The sequence below is a fragment of the Neopsephotus bourkii genome, unplaced genomic scaffold (genome assembly GCF_033783945.1).
Source record: "Neopsephotus bourkii isolate Nb327-2 ecotype Australia unplaced genomic scaffold, CSIRO-AGI_Nbou_v1 NB_207, whole genome shotgun sequence".
NCBI lineage: Eukaryota > Metazoa > Chordata > Aves > Psittaciformes > Psittacidae > Neopsephotus > Neopsephotus bourkii.
Window position 1 is genome coordinate 652,547 of NW_026900719.1, and position 17,997 is coordinate 670,543.

The following is a 17,997-nucleotide window of genomic DNA, read 5'->3' on the forward strand; positions in this document are numbered from 1 at the left end:
CAGCACTCTGGAAATACTGTATGAAGTATATTTCTTATCAATATAAGGTAAGCATGTATCTGCAATTAGTCCAAAGAATTAATTTTGCAGTAATGGGAGAACTTAGATGAAGGACCCCATATTCATATGCAATGGTCCTTTGTCTATATATTCTGATTGAGAACTCACCCTTATAGAACATTATAATCTTGAACTGTAATATATACAGTGTTTTGAAGTGTTTATGCCATTTTTGTTTGCATTATGCTAAGTTTTTTCTTTTTTTTTTGATTTTCTCACATTATGAGAGGTGTTCTTTCTACACATTTACAGTGCATGTCATTTAAAAGTGACTTCCTACTTCAAGATTCTCCATAGAGTATTGGCACTGAGAAGAATTTGTCGTTACTGATGGGAAGACATATCAATAGTGGCAGGAACACTTCACTTACTAGAAGGAAAATATCCTTTGTTGAGGTGAAAGATTCCTTATGTCTATTCCATCAATCTGAAGTGTTGTGACATTTCCTATCACTGTAGCACAAGGATGAGCCTTCTGGGAAATGTGCAGAGTATACTAATGAACATGTTCATACATCAAGAAAATTTTTTTTTCCCCCTGTAAAATGACAAAATTATTCTTGATCTAATATTACTAACCCATAGCAGAGGGAAAGTGTAATTGCCTGTAAATAATAGGTCAAAATGACCAAGCATGACATTTTTAAAGTTCAAATCCTCTCATCCTTCGTTATCATATATTGCATTAAAGCCATTCACAAACAGTATTTGTCAAGCCACTGTGTACCAAAGTGACTTATTTTGTAGCAAATCTAATAACAAGTGAAAGAGAGCTTGTTGAGCTTTGCTTTCAATTTCCTTTTCTAACTTCTGTGCCATTTTAAACAAATGACATACTGGTGAGGTGAAGAGGACAGAGCAAAGCACCAAAGATCACCTGAAGGTCAGCATACAGCAGGTCTCTTTGTATTAAATTTGCCAGAGCTGTGCTGGCTTTCTATCCAATAAAACAATGCTCTGCATAACAGAAAGGCAGAGTAAAACAGCTGAGAGATTTAGATACCAGGAAACAGTTTTTGAAGGTTTCAAAAAGCCTGCTGATTACAACGGTAGATAATTGACTATTAGACAGATAAAACTTCTGCTTTTCAAAGCAGACATCAAGGAGCAGTCCTTGGGCTCTGAAGTGGAAGGTACAACTCTCAAAACTGATCCTCAGTTTACATACGCATGAAACACCTCTTTCTTTCCATGTATTATGGCAGGTTGCAAGAAACAGATAATGTCTCTTCTCATTTCCATTACAAAGCTCTGCTGAGAGACTAATAGGAGTCCCTTCCAGCTGAAGTGAGTGAAACCAGTTCTTCAAAAGAAAAAAAGAAAGCAAGAAGAAACCAGGAAAAAAAAAAAAAAAACAGAGAAAGAAAAAAGACTATCTTTGACTCAAACACTGGGCTATGCGCTTCCCTTTTCCCATTGTACCCCACTCTGTGGTAGTTGCTTCCCTTTCAGAGTAACTCTTCGACCTATCCTTTCACAAAGCTGCCTGTTCCCCTCCAGGGATATACTCAAACAACTCAGGGATTGCTTCAGCCAGAAGCACTTTCACACAGTTTGAGCCAAAATTGCCCCAAGGAAGACCTAAATCACACTGGATGAGAGTTCTGACAGTGCTTCTAATGAGGTCAAAATTTCACTTTCCAAATGGCAATAGAGAAGCTAATCTAGGAGAATTTCCTTTTCCAGAAGGACTTCCTGCAAGCATAAAATCTCCCTGTGGCTGGCTGGACACATGTGGGGGGGTCATAAAACACCTGGCCTCAGTGTGTTCAGTCTTGCATTACATTGACTTTCCATGTGTTTTTTTTACTGTGTGCCTTGCTTTATTTATTTTTTATTTCTCACATTAATTAATATTTCATACAAAGTCCTACTTTCAGGTATCTGTTCTCAGAAATCAAAAAGCACGAGTTACATTTAGAAGAATGAAGAACTGAAAAAACTCCTAAGAAGGACATTATCAAATGCACAGGAATAAGAAAAAAGAGTACTTTGAGCTGTTCAGGATGGAGAATGAACTTTCCTTCTATCTATCCAAAGTTTCAAGAGCTCCATTAAGTGGCCATTAGACACCACTGAGGATAAACAAAGTTTAGATAGAAAACATAATTGCTTTAGTTGAAAGAGCTCTAATTAGAAAAAAATGTGTCAACATCCACAAATATGTAAGGAAACAGTGGGCGAACTCATCACATGAAGTAAATCAGATGGAAAAGTAGCAAATGGGAAAGAGAGAAAAGTTGAGAATGAATGCATGAAATAGTTTCACAGAGTGAAACCAGTGTTCTGCCAATGGCATACCAAATCTTCCTTGATCTTTGTGCCTTTCTGGCATCCTCACACAACACTTCTGAAGAGGTAGACACGGATTTCTCAATAAAATTTCCCTCTTCTCTGGTACTTTCAGCCTTTTCTATACACCAGCTTCATTTTCGGTAAGTTGAATGGACTGAATTGGTAAGCGGTTACTTTCATGCTGCTCTCCCACTGTTCCCATCCCACCCACATTGTTTCTAAAATATGTCCTGCATCCTCTCTCCTAACTGTGGTTTTAACTAAGCAACTTAAGGAAGTAGTGCATTTCTGTGTTTACTTTCCTTCATTGAGATGTGGGTTTCTGACAATGATGTTGTGCTTGCTTTGGGAGTCATCCACCAGTAAAACTTGATCAAACTTGTTGCATCCTGAAGCAATTGAGCAAAATAGACTTAAGGCTGCTGTAACCTAATCACAAGCATAAACATGTAGGTGAGCTGTAATTATTGAGGTTTCTGCCATCTGATAACATTTACAGCAAACAGAAAATTAAAAGACTTAAATCAGAACCAAGCAAGTAGAAGTTTTGTTGCTTTTTTTTTTTTAGTAACTGACTACTGAATTTTCCTTGGACTTGCATGGAGATCTCATCGCCAGCACAGAATCTATCCTGAACATTTTTCTTCACTGGATGTTGGGGGCTGAATTTCCATATTCTCTTTCAGCACTGGAAGTACTTGAGACCCAACAGATAACATATCTGGAAGGGATGAATGCAAGGGCTGGTTCATCAGGTATATGCCAAAGTTTGTCTGAAAAAAGCAAAGTATTTATTAAGATGCAACTCATGCTAAAGTAATCAGACCTACAGAGGATCCCACAACCCAGATATGTTTAGAAAAACAATACTGCTTTAAGAATGAGGAGATATGAACTATCTCCATGTAATTAAGAACATTTTTAACTGATTAACTATAATAGACTAGTAAACAAAAGTTAATTCCATGTTATTCAAGAAGTGAGTAGATAAATAACGTAGTATTTCATCATGAGTTCCATAGTATCATGTATGTAATTTACACTCCCTCACAGTCTTGTCATTTAATGACTGTTCTGGCTTCTTGACAAATACAGTTAACGCATTATCAGCAATAAGGTCTAGGCAACATGAGAATGCATGTATGTTCAAACAGTGAGAAAAAGTCTTGCATCTTTTACCATGAGTTATTCTTTTTGTTCACAGAACTTTGTTCTGTCTAGACTTTGTGAATGTCCCTTCATTTGTTTTTATGAACATTTTAGTATATTTTACAGAAAATATTCACAAAGTTTGTTTTATTAGGTCTACCAGTTGTTATCTGTCATTACTATGTAAATATAAAAAATACTTAGATATGTGTCATCATGATACTGAATATTAAAGAAAAAAGGAACAAAATAACCACTTCACCCAGTGGCTGTACAACGTGATCAGTGTGTTCGTACTTTTATGTGTGGTCTTGATCTTAATAGTACAGTTGTAGCTGAACAGCTGGGTGTGACCTGGAAAGGTCACAGTAAGAGAGTGCTGTGGTTTTGTGGTTTTATTTTCCAACAGCGGAGAGTTTAGAAGTGCACTAGAAACAGACTCACAATCTCATGATACTGTTTTCCAAATGATTAGAGAACAGTTAAATATGTAAAGTAAGAAATAAAGGAATGATGAAGACCACGTCAGACTGGTAATTGATATGTAAACTTCATAATGTCTTCATTCTTCAAACTGAGGACCTTGGAAACCCAATACTAATATTCTTGTACTTTTTCACAGGTTTCCATAAAAAGTATTTTGTTTTGGTAAGCTACAGCCAAATTGTACCAGCCACTCTAAAGCGAAAAGTAAATAAATAAACAGATGAAATCATTAAAAACAAAACTATTATCCTTCTCCATTAAAAAGAAAAACAAGCAGAGCTTTTTTTGGCTACTTCTACTATTACTTCATCTCCCCAGCATTTCACATATATGTGGTAAGAGTTGCTCCTGATCAGGCTTATCCTATTAATGACACATTTTTGATACCTGTCACCATAATGGTGTCAACAGTGATGGACACAGGGTAGATCCTTACGATCAGCACTGTAGTGTTTAATGCTGAGTATTTAATGACTGCAGGACAGTAAGATCCCGATCCTTTAGCATAATGACTGTGTTGAGTCAACTATGATGCCCCGTCCCTGGAAGTGTTCAAGACCAGACTGGATGGGGCTTGGAGCAACCTGCTCTAGTAGAAGGTGTCCCTGCTCATGGCAAGGGCATTGGAACTGGATGATCTTTAATGTCCCTTCCAACCCTAACCATTCCATGATTCTATGATTCTGTGATGCTGAAATGGTAAGTTAGTAACTGTTTCGTTTAAATTATTAAATTACACAGTATTATATTTCCATTCTTGTTTTTATCTTGTTTCTTATCAAGTTGTGTTTTCTCTATTGGTATAAATGATTTGTTTTTCAGCTTTGTGATTAGTAACTTGGATTTACTTCCTATACCCTAGTGCAAAAAGGACAGTTGTCATAAATTTGTTGTTTTATAAAATCAGACAAGCATAAACCAAATATTGTAAAATTAATATTACTCCATGCTGCACCACACTTTACACAGGGAGGAATTTTATAACTCATCCATGTAAATGAACTTATTTGACACATGAGAAGTTTTTATTTATATTTACTGTATTGACATCTCTGTTTATCTTAAAATGAGACTAAAATACATCTGGGCAGTTTGTTCACTGCAGAGAATTTTATTTACCAACTTTTCTATTGATGTGAATCATTTAACAATTTTATTTATTTATTTATTTATTTATTTGTAAATCGACTTAAACCATTTAGAATTACTTAAGAAAAAAACGTGTGAACACATTTTATCTTCAATTCTCATACCCTATTTAACATTGGTCCTTAGTATTTCTGTACTCTGATTTGTCATCTAAAGTCTCATAGTATTTTTTTTCGGTGCTGAGACTGAGTGGTGCCTAAGGAATTTTCAAGGTGATGGTATATTGATGGTACACATATTTTAGTACTAAGACCTGCTTGGAATTACTGACCTTTTTCTTTTCTGAATGTTCTTCAGACGAAAATTCATAGAATTGGATTGAATATCATTTAAGTGAATTTCCTTGTTTTTTTTCAGTAATTATCAGTATTGGCTCAGCAAGTACTGATAATAGCAACAGCCCTGCAGCAACCACAAAAGATGTGCATCCTGCCATTTCAGCTCTGTTTCAAGAAAAAGATAGAAATTTGCCCTTCTCACATTTCACTGATGAAAAATGAGGCTTTCAGATGCAGAGATTACAGCCTGCAGAGTTATTACAGTGAACCATATAATCTCTCTCTGTTGTTGCTACCTTTTCCTGTCTTCAAGGGTATTTTATTCTGCATATAACCTCCCCAAGACACATCAAGACCTGGGCAGAGATTTCTGGGCTGAGAGCTCAGTGGTTGTATCTGCTTGGTCAGATGGCAGTAGGTGCTCTTCCCATCACTCTTTAACTTCACAGAGACAAAAAATGTAAAGGTCATGATTAGGAAAAAGCACAACACTTCACTGCTGGAAGAAATAGATAAAATGTACTTATTCTTGCCAACAGTGAATCATATGATAGTCATCACACTCACTTAAAAGTGGAGCTATAAAATGCTGTCATTCTTGCATGTTGTTTCAAGTACTTATACTGGATCAACAGTAATATGCACCGCTTAGATACTCACTGGCAGAAATATCCTGGGTGCAGTATCTTCTCCTGTAAGGTAGAAACCTGAGGTGCTACATCTGAGAAAGGCTGAGATAAAATGCCTTCAAGCTACATCTCCTAAATAAAGAGTTAATTCAGACTAGCACTTGGTTGGGAAAATGCCCTGTTAGAATGTGTAACAAGCCCATAACTGCATGCTAAAATAAAGCTTTGGGTGGATAAGTTCTGGATTTTGCCCCTGTATGTAGCCCTTGGCTGCCTTGTCCCAGCAGATGAATTTACTTGTTCATTTCTGCTCATTTAAGACAAGAGGAAATATCCTCAAGCTGTGCCAGAGGAGGTTTAGACTGGATATTATTAAATTTCTTAACCAGAAGGGTGCTCAGGCATTGGAACAGGCTTCCCAGGGAAGCGGTGGAATCACCATCCCTGGAAGTGTTCACAAACCATGTAGATGAGATCCTCAGTGACATGGTTTAGTGGTGGTCTTGGTAGTCCTGGGGTAATGGCTGGACTTGATGATCTTAAAGGTCTTTTCCAACCTAGCTGATTCTATATTCTATGATTTAATTAATACAATAACATAACTTCGCTGCCATGCAAAGCTTTGAGAGATGCAATTATTTAAGTTTGGGTTGTTTTTTGTTTGTTTGTTTGTTTGTTTTTAATGTAAGGATGTTTTCTTAGCTCTGTATTCACCAAAACTTATTAGTAAAAGTAGGAGAGTGAAAGTACTCACTTTCAGCACGCTGTTTTTTTTATATTAGAAAAAAAAAAGGAAAGCTTTAACTTGGTGTCAAAAGTCCCCATTTTGTTCTGTTGAAAATATTTGGGCAGCAGAATGTTTTTCTAAGAACTGATGTTCTTTTGCTCTGCCTTAAATAAACACATTTTCTACTTCAGCCACCAATGAGAAAAGAGAACCATAGTATTTCAGAGGTCTATTAATTATATCAATCAGTGTTTGCAAATGTTCCAGATCTTTGGATGAAAAGCATTGCATAGTATAAAGCCCCACATTACGATGAAAATTATGATAATGATGCATCAGATAAGAGAAGTAATTTGCTATCCTTGCTAACATTTCAATAAGCAGTCCAAAGGCACGGCATCTCATCCTACAGGGAAAAAAGCTCTCCCAGGGCACAATGAGATACATCAAGGAGGATCAACAGCCTATAGGAAAATACCACAAGCCCTTAAGTATATAAGGGCATGTGCAAACAATGATGGATTTCTCTTGATGTACCGCTATCCAGACATTTATGCTGGGGCAGACTGCTGATGCAGTTTCCTTTGCTACCATGACAGCAAGTCCTAGTTTATAGCACTGTTGCAGATCTACCTACAGGGCTTCTGCTATTGTTAGCTTAAAACTGCATCTGCAAAACACAGAAGATGTTAGCCAAGAATTCAGTGTTCTCTTCTTTCTGTCTATGTGTGCCTGGCATCAGGTGGTGAAGCATGTGAAACAGCATATGGCTATTTTTATGCTATTTGCTTAATGCAGTTACCTAGTGTTTTGCAATGTCCTGCAGTAACAGAGAGAGCTCTGTCGCAGGAGAGCCCCTTTTTCCTTTTCAGTCAAAATTTACAGAAGGAATCCTTAATGAATATTTCTTCAGAACTGGTGGCAGCAGAGCTCAAGTTTGCTTTGTAGAGCTGTTTGTGTTTTATTTCAAACAATTTGATGAAAGGTTTCATCAAAAGCAGCTGGCTGGGCTTCAGCACCCTGCTTTACATTTAATAGGAAACATGCAAATATCTAATTACAGTAGCTGGTTCTGAATTTCAGCTGCAATCCCTCTACCCAATCCTCAGTTTTTCAACTTGGAGCATCAGGTTCTCAGAGTCTCAGAAGGTTTTAGAAATATTGTATAGCCTTACTTTATGATTTTAGATATATTGTATATATTTAGATATATGGTTTTAGAAATATTGAACAAGCCTTACTTTATTATTGAAATTCATCTGCAGTGCTGTTATTTGGGCTACCAGTTTGATAAAGTTTGATATCTTTTTCCAGGTTGGTGTTCTTTGAAAAACAAAACAAAATATTGACATCTGGCTCTCTCGTTAAGCTTTCATGATTTGAAATCCATTTGTATGTGCAGTTTTGGAAATCAAGCAACTATAACAGCCTTTCAAAAATATCAGTACCCCTTGTACTGGAACATTAAGTTTAAAACTTATTTTGCTGCATTTGTTTTTTGTAGTTTGAATTGCATTATTGACAGCTGGGGACAAACAGTGCTAAATTCCTTCACTGAATCTGTATCTGATAAAAAAAGAAAAAGAAGTCTATTAGATGACTCCTTAACAGAAAAGCACAAGCTAGAGACATGAGTCACCGAAGGATTAACTCTGCAATTTAACACAGTCACATGAACTCGATGTTCTTTCTCTCTCTCCACTGTGAATTGTGAAAGGTCCGGATCAATGCCCCCTGCTAGGTCTGCTTAGCACACTGAACATGCCATAGTCCTCGGGTGCTTCTTACCGATAGCCAGTTGGTGACTATCACCACACTGATGATTTTCAGGAGGGATGGGCTCTGAGGCCTTCTCAGACCAGCTCAAGCAAAGCTACCAGTTCAAACTATCTCTTTTGGCTTCCAAGGTAACCCAGAGTACTTGGCTTTATGCAGAGCGGGGCACGCTCACAAGACCCTATCTGCCAGCAGCGCTGAACACTGGGAAAAATAGAAAAAGCTGAAGGCCTGGTTCTTTGCAGCAAGACTATGGTTGTGCAGCTGAGGGAAGCAGAGCACTCCCCCACTGTGAATAGCAGCACTGTGCTCTGCCAAGCAGTGCCTCGCCTTGCTATGCGTCTTTTATCTGGTGCCAGGTTGTTCTTGAGAGGCTGGATTGTTCTCATTGCCTTAGTTCTGTTTGAACGAGTTACTTGATTCGAGGAGTGCTTGTATCCTGAAAATTTTTCCATTGTTAAGTTAATCAGAATGAAAGAGGAGCTCATCTTTGCTTGTGGGAAATATGCAGAAGATATTTTGCCTCTCCTGAGGATCTATGTCCTGGGTAAGGTTTTGTTGCCATTTGGGATGGTCCCCGAAGGTGGAGTGCTTTTCTTCTACAGGTGATTCAAATCATAATCCAGTAAAACATATGGGGCTGGAGAAAGTCCTCAGCATACCACATCCCTGCATACATGGCAGCTGGGCAGCATCACTGCCCAGAGTGCCAGAATGCTCTTTAAAGTGTCCCAGATGTTCCAGCTGCAGATCAACATTGCCTGGAGAGAATTCTTGTCTTCAGGCTATCCACCATGGCCAGGAGCTCATCTCACAAAGGCAGGATTTGTATGACAGAGACTGCCATGCAGCCCAAAGTCATCTCAGGTCATTGGGAAGCTGTGGCTAGACAGCTGGCCCCCGCCTTCTCGCCTCTCCTCATCTCACTGCACCAGGTGGCTGGCTCCAAGAGTCGGCAGAGCTTTTCACCAAGGATAACATCCATTGAAAATGTAGCCCTTTGTTTGCCTAATGAGTCACTGAGACGAATCAATGTGTTGTTGTTGGTTTTTTGTTTTGTTTTATTAAAAAAAAAAAAAACAACAAACCCAAACCAAAGAATGCATTATTTGTAACTTGTTTGTGCATTGTTTAGGTGAATGATTTTCAGCCCATTTGTCACTGCTCTGGCCCCTGTGCTGTGCCCAGTCATCTCTCATGTTTGGCTGGTACTGGCAAGACTTCTGAGCCCTGACTGGCTAATGAATTTTTACAACAGAAGTTTAATGAACAATAAGCAACAAATTTAAAGTAAGGATTTTTCAGATAAATAAATACTTATGAGGAGATCTGTGAAGTTTTTGGGATGCCGAAGTGTCTAGCCACTGTCTGAGCACTCTCAATTCCAAGAAACAATGCAGCTTCAGGAAAGGACTGAAGGACATAAGGACTCCAATGAACGCCTGCTTTTCACATTTATTCTCCAGTCAATCAATTACTTTGACTATACTTACATCTGCTCTGTTTTTCCTGTTGAGTAGTTTCTCACAGTAAGAATAGAGTTTAGTCATATGAGCTAACTGTATCATATCAAATACTCTTTTTCTGCAGATTTGTCTTCTTGAATGACATCAGCGCATCAGCTCTTGTTTTTCAAGACCAAAATAAACACATCATTGTAAAGTAGTACATACTGAATAAAAGCAAGCACAGAAAAAAAACCCAATGCATAAATAAAAACATTTTGAGCATTTAATGGAAATAAACAAAATGTCATATCTGGATTGTAAGTGCATCTTCTTTTTACTGGAAAGACAAATGGATTAGCATAAGAACTTAGTCATGAATACTCTCTCAGCAGATATTTTACTATGCATGCAATAAAGTCAACACATTTTTCTATATGGCTATTTTAGATTACTGTACTGACCTTTCTACCTCTGGCCACAGACAGAGACTGCATAAATTCTTTGTTTCGTTCCCCAGACTGTTGATCGATGCAGATTATTTGACATCTGCTACATGGACCCACAACCTAATTAAAGAAGGTTGACAGCTGTATGTGAAAGCAGTACAACACAGAACAGTACAAGCTTCTGACCATCATAATACCTTAAATAATTACCTTTCACACACCTTTCTTGTGTTCTCTTATGCTTTTTTTAATACAAGAGGTCAGGCCTGTTCACCTAATGTAGTGGATACATTTTCAAAGGGTCTACTTCTGAAGGTCTCACTGAATTTTTAATTCACTTTTTTCTTTTATTTTCTATTCTTTTAAGGAAAACTTTCCCAGAGACAGAATCTGAGAAATACCAAATATTTACATAATTGCATTTCCTGATATCTTCACTTCATCTATGGGGTGGCAGGGCTACTTGCCCAAAGGAGAATTGAATACAAAATCAAGGCAGTGCCTCAGGATTTAACCCAAGGAGGATTTTCTTGGGTTTGCTTTACATTGTTTTCAGTGCAGCTGAAATGCACAATGTCTTTCGTATATTTATGGCACTTGTAGATAATCAGAATGCAAAATGTGAATTTTCACAGGTTTACATAATCAGAAGGAATAATGAGATCCTCTATTCTGACACCAGAGCATGGATCTTAAAGTTAATTCTTGTTTGAAATAGGGTGTGTTTTTAGGGAAAAAAAAAGTCTGGACAGGTTTATTCTTAAAGCATTCAAATGAAGAAGGCAGACATATTGCAGTTTCCCTTAATATTGCATCCCTGACTTTAGCAAATCTGTATGTTGTAGAAATTAACTGTTCTTAGAGTATCCCAATATACACATTCTACTTTTGTAAAATGTGTTCTAAATTTCAAATAGGGCAAATAATTAAACCTTACTCTGCCAACATTTTTATATGCTGATCTGAATTGCTATTTCATTTTTTTTTGAGATACAACTAGAACTGCTTCTACAGCTCTTCAGTGTAATCATCAAAACCATACATTTGGCAGCTTTTTCAGAAGATGATTTTCCACAGCTTTAATATTTTATTAGAAGAACAAGAAAACAAGAAAGAGAAGGAAATATTTTTCCCTGCTTTGTTCAACAGCTTCTTTAACAATTAACATAATATCTACCGTTACTACATCAGTATCTGAATAAGGACCTAGCAGAAACTAGAAAAGACAATACAACTTGCATAAGCCTTTCTATTTGTGGCTTGTATTCCTAAAGCATTTCAATACCAGAAAGAGGAATACTTTTTTAATTTTGTAGTTTTACAGTACCTAACACAGCAGGATCCTGAGACGAGTTCCCCAGTGTAAGTCCAGCCTCCAACAGGCTATACACTAAGGATTTTGTCCTTTGTGTTTCTCATCTCCTACCTAAAGGAATTTTCCCTCAACATTCTTTAAGTCTTATTACAGCTTACGGATATAAGTAACCATAAAAAGAGCAGATAAGTCATATTTTCCACCCTTAGAGAAAAAATTACTTGCTCATTTCTTACAGTATGCTGACCAGAAAGAAGTAGGAGTGACGTCCACCACAGCTTCTAGATTTGACCTTAGCACTTCTGTTATTCACACCTTCATTATCACCCCTAAGAGAATAATAGGGTTCATGTATAGCTTCTTCATGCATCCTCTGTTGAATATTTTCTCAAAAGAACATATTCGCCAACAAACTTTGACTCTTCGGTGTTTTCTTCACGGCACAAAGCACATTATGTTGTTAGATATGATACAAAGCACAGCATATGAAAAAACTCTGCCAGGCTATATGCTGAAACATGCCTTGACTGGAGATTAAGACAAAATGTGTATAACAGAGGGCAATAGATTGTTCACTTGTATTCACATCTGGTCTTTCGGCAATCCATTGCTTGATGTTCAGCAATCCTAGGTTACGTCTGGACTATTATGCTTAACAGCAACCAGTATTCTCTTGTGAAAATACTAGCTAAATACTTGCTGCAACTCTGCCTCAGAAGAGTGATTATTATTCTGCTCAGCTGGATAGAGGTGGGAAATTTTATGAATTATGAAATTAAAAAAAAAAAAAAAGGTGTGGAGAAATATGTCAAAACCTCTCATGTTTGCTATGGGTCACAGCATGGCTTTTTTTTACATACTCCATAAATTTCGTCTGCACAAACTGTGCCGCCTATGTTGAGGTCAAAACCCTGCAAAAATTGCTCCATCTCCAGTGATCAAAATACTTTGTGATAGACAAGAGAGATGTGCTTGTACCTGGAATCGCAGAGCACCTATTGAAATCTCAGCCCACTCTTCTTCTTCAAAGGACTCTGGTGCACTGATGACAATGTTGGCACGGAAACGCCGGATTAATTCCTCCATTTCCAATGGCTCTTCTAATCTGTCTCATAGAGATGACAGAGAAAAACAAAACATAAGGTTTATTAACTAGTTCTGCACCAGATGTCTGTGTTGGAAGAATCTAGTGGCTAATATGATTCAGCAAATTTTTTTCCAGAAAAACCTGGACCAAGTTTTATTACAAAGGATATGAAAATGACACGAGGTATTTAACTATAACTTGTAATCCCTGTAATCTTCTAGGTGGCTTCCTCAGAGGTGTAACCTGGAACCGTAGGTATGAAAGCACATAGAGAGGCAATTGTGAACAATGTGTATTGTTTATTTCCTTATTAGTGATCATATGTAAGGCTAATGGTAACAAATGGAAGGATCTTTTGAATTAGCAATCATTTGACTTGTTAAATACTTCTAGAGAGAAAGCAAATAGAAACTCATTATTCACATGCTGCAATGGTAAAAGAGACCAAACCAGCAGATGCTGAAGGTGAAAAAGACCAGTAAAGGCATTTTATGAGAGAATCTATTCCTTATACTATTATTATTATTAGCCTTTGGGATGCATCAGATTCCACCAAATGGTAGGTGTTTTGAAAAAAAATCATCTCTGTGTGGCGTTATATCCACCTCTTTACAAACATTTGAACTGCTAGAGTATAGATTTGTGTCAGTGTGGAGAACATATATGAGACAGAGCAGCAGACTGCATACGAATATCTGAAATCTGGCTGCACCTTTGAGTTGTCATTGTTCACTCTTCTTCTAAAGGAGAACCAGACCAGCACCAGAAAAACAGACTGTTTTTTCTGCCTTAATATTTGTGAGAATACTTTCAGCTGCATTGTTAGTGGGGAAGAACTTTTATTTCTGCATTAGCTATTATGACCATGAATCATTTCTGGTACTCCATCAGCTGTGGTCTGACAACTTTGAGATCCGACACTCTACAGCAGAGGCAGAAACCTGGGTAAGTAGTGAAGAGAGAATTTTCTGCCCTAAGGGAGAAAAAAAAAAAATCCCCAAACCAACACCCCCCCCCCCCCAAAAAAAAAAAACAAAAAACCTTTAAAAAATTAAGGACATACAGTTTAAAATGTGCTTTAATTAAAATGAGGAAAAACATGTAAAATCAAGGTAGATGGAAAACTGTTCACATCAAGCAGTCTTGGCAGAGGAGGCCTGTTAGGTGAAGAAAAGAGCTTGATGTTATTTAAAATAGTCTGCATGATCTTTAGCAGACAAATGTGCAAAGGATAAACTGCCTGTGCAGACTTTCAGTGAAACCACACAAGCCCAACTCCACCAAGGCTTTGCTGTTGACAAGAGCTCCAGCAGCCTGAGGGTAGAAAGTGAGATGGGAAGCTGAAGGGTTACAGGTTTTCCCTTGGGATCCCACAAGCAGTACCATGTCTGAGACACAATTTGTAATGACTGAGAGAGATCAGAGCCAACAGAAGGTGTAGGTTATGCTGACATGCAGACAAGAAGGAAAACAGCAGTCATGAACAAGTTCAGTTATGCTGTTGTGTTTCCTCACTTTGCTGTGGGCTCTTGGAGTTTGAGTGCTGTGTAGCCTCAAGTTTTGAATGCATGTTGCCTACAAGTGTCTGCAACTCCAGCCAGAGCCAGAGGCGGCATTAAGGGCCCCAGTAACAAAGGGCATCTTGAGCTAGCTGCAGAAAGCTGCTTTGAGTTTCTATGATTTTCTACTATTTTATCCATTGGTGCTGGTCCTCAAAGACTGCAGTGCCCCTACTCCCAGTCCCTCTGCCTTCAACCTGTTCAGGCTCACCTCCAAAATACCTCACCTCTCTTGTGCCCTCAGAACTGCTTCTAATTACTTTGCAGAGTGTATCTGGGTAAATTCCCATTATTTCTCCTTCCTTAAAACAAAACATGCATTGGGTAGATCAAGTGATAGGCACCTTCATCCTGCAAATCATAACAAGAGTCTGTTGTGAAAATCACTGGGGTTTGTCAAAGCCAGCCGAGGTACTTTGTACTTTTCACAGTAGTGGGTCTTACAATGCAGAAGGCAAACTTGAAAATAAATATTTGCATTTTCAGGGGGGTATCTCTAACAAGAACATCTGAGCATAAGGCCAGGCCACATGGATTTTCATGGAGGAGACCTGTAACAGCAACACCAGAGTGATGGATGTCTCTATGTACATGTAGCTCTCCAGCAGTATGTTACATGGTCATTTTTAATTAAATTGCTGTTTCTGTTTCAGATTACTTCTCAAGAGCCAAGTGTGAACTGGAAGATTAATTTTAACTCACAGAACAGACAAAGAGAAATTGTTAAAACTCAACTGAAGATTGAAATTGTTTCATAAATCTCAGCAGTTTTCCATTAAACAAAACCAAACCAACATGCCAAGAAGCTAAATAATACATTCTAAAAAAAAAGAAAAACATTTTTAAAAGACCCATATATGCAGATTCATGAAAGTACATTGCAGAGTTCAGAATTTGGAAAGTTGGTACAACGTGATTTAGTACCAGTGCAGAATGAGGATGCTGTATATCTGGGCTGAATTCATTTCCCCAGCACCCTGAGAAAGCACTGCATGGTGAAACAGGGATGAGTTTTCCAACTTGTGCTGCAGAATGGGAAGCCAGAAGCTTCTCAGGCAGCATGGCAGCTGCAGTCACATCTGGAGTTTCTTTTGAGGAAAAGGAGATTACAAGCCTATTTATACTGGAAGAGGTGTAAAATCAGTGGATCATCTTGTGTTGCCTCTAACTAAAAGGAGAGAAGATGACTCCAAGCAGAGGAGGGAAGTTGGGCAAAACAGAAAAGGGGGATCAGAGATGAATGTCAGGGCTGTGCAGTCATGATTGATGCCTTGAGAGCAGATTTTCTGTGCAATTTGAGCCTGTGCTAGTTATGGTCAAGAAACAACTTTATATTGCCAGTATATGAAAATGTGGTGGGTAATGGGTTTCTTATCTTTGAACTGTGGGCTGCGTCAGTGTTTAATTTGCTGCTTCTCCCTCTCACTTTTGTACAAGTAAAGCCAATTTCAATTAAGGAATGAAATGAACCCTGAGGTAGTTTTAAAATATTTCTGTTGTGAATGTTGTGAATGTAAATCTTAATCCTTCCCATACGAAAGAGTAGCTCAGCAAGAGGCAAGATCTTGTATTTTCACCTGCCAGATTATGTTGAGGAAATGTAATTGTCCTTGTTCCCCCACAAATAGAGGTTGGCTGGTTCCTAATAATCTCCTGCCACCTAATCATTTGACAAGAATTTTAAGTTTTCCTAAAGATGACTAGCAGACAGATTATGTTCAAGTATTTAATCCAAATTTTCAGAAGTCATGCAGAATGATTTAATACATATATACTCATAGTACCTATGAGCAGTTTAATAGCTATATATTTATTGAACATTTAAAATAACTATCTCTAAATTTCCAAATAAAACAGTTACATTGGAATCTTATGGAAAAAATCTGGAATCCAAGACTGCTGAGAGACATTTGGAGACAGGAGGACCTTACCTTGCAGAAATATGCTCTTTCAGCTGCAGAATGCTCGCTACATTTATCAGGAGGTATTGTGCTTCATTCACAAGAGAGAGTGAAATGTTTGTAGCAGATGCCAGACCTAAAAAAAATCAATCCAACATTCCAAAATGATTGTTAAAAATCAGGAAGATTATACAAGCGATTTCACCTCATCTTTCCTTTGACCTCTTACTCATTCTCATTAAAAAAATTATTCATTTGGCTCCAGACACTAAGGAAAGATTCCAAGAATCTCCTCCAACCTGTAAATAATAATGATGCAATGCACTTAGAAATTAAGATAGAGCTGAGATTTTGCTAAATATATTAAACAATTTACAAGAGCGATATCCATGGATTTTTGATGCTCTTTCAATTTGATCGTTTTTATAATGACATTTAGTCTAAGAATAAATTCTTGGTTTATAGATTTTTCATACTCATTTTTTCAAAATGATCATTGAGTTTCCAGACAAAAATGATCATAATGATAAAAAAAAAAATATAAATTCCCAGACTGATGTAGCTTTACATTTTCACCACACATAAGAAGTAGCAGGTAAACACAGTTTGGATATAAATGTGAAAACTCAAACTGGATGACTCTTTCACCTTTGATCAGGGTAATTATACACACAGTATGAAGTCTTTGAGTCTGATGTTTGCTGAGGAATCACAAATATTGTTAAGTATGACAACATACCTTTTGTATTTTTCTGATGTGACATGTCTGAGCTTTGTCTTATCAAGCGACATGGACGACCAAGAATCATAGAGAACCAGACAGCAATTCTTTCTCCACAGTCATATGTTTTTACCCTATTATAAGGCAAGAGTAACTTAAAATTTGATTGCCCAAACATTAATTTGCAAAACTGAAGACAAATTACGAAGATGTGTATTCTGCTTCTTTCAATACAAAATACAGTATTTGTATGGTCTGATAAGTGTCTGATGCAGAATTCTTCCATCATTTTATCTCCCAGTTTTCTCATCTTTACTCTGTTACTCTTGAAGTCAACATTTATGAGCTCTATTGTAGTTTTATACAGAAAATTGCTGTGGAATGGAGAATTAAATAATCATAATGCTCAAGACACTGACTCAAGTACAGTACGGTATTATGAAAAAGTTACTCTCTGGTCTGTGGTTTTTGCTAAAACAAAGAGGATTAATCTGAGCTGAATTTAATATTGCCCCACTGTGCCACTCTGTATCTAATTTTTAATGATCCCATCAAGTACAATGATGTTAATTTTCTAATTTAATTCATGTTAGTACAGACATTCCACATTAAAACATGGGTCCACTAGCAGAGCTCAAGTATCTCTCTATCTAAAGATGATTTCCATTACTAATAAATTGCCTAGTGAGTTGTGCAAGGCTGGCAATAGATTTGCCCTCTTTACTTGGATGCAATCACTTCTAGAAGGATTTTGAGATCACCTCACCCAGTTCAGGAAGAGCACAGATCAGACCACTGGGAAGTGATCCTATTTCCCCTCAGATTCCTCAGCCCTGAGTAATCTTTAACGTCAATCTATTAAAAACCATGTCTCTAGTTTAAGTTAGTGTTCTGGGTTATCCTCACAGATAATGGAAAGAGGTAACTAGTTCCTATCTGTCTTAGATGTCAGGATGGAATGACACTCTGGT

General features: G+C 37.5%; 1 protein-coding gene across 2 annotated transcripts in view; it reads right to left on the reverse strand.

Moving 5' to 3' along the window:
- Positions 1-1,403: 1,403 nt before the first annotated feature.
- The window catches only part of MOCOS (molybdenum cofactor sulfurase), a 215,646-nt gene continuing 199,052 nt past the window's right edge, over positions 1,404-17,997 (reverse strand). For both annotated transcript variants that reach the window (XM_061344302.1, XM_061344304.1), the window contains exons 11-15: positions 17,045-17,160; positions 16,336-16,441; positions 12,737-12,863; positions 10,459-10,563; positions 1,404-3,128 (exon numbers count right to left, since the gene is read on the reverse strand). In XM_061344302.1, coding sequence (XP_061200286.1) covers positions 2,982-3,128; positions 10,459-10,563; positions 12,737-12,863; positions 16,336-16,441; positions 17,045-17,160 — 601 coding nt within the window. In that variant the 3' untranslated portion in view covers positions 1,404-2,981. The remainder of the gene's footprint in view (positions 3,129-10,458; positions 10,564-12,736; positions 12,864-16,335; positions 16,442-17,044; positions 17,161-17,997) is intronic.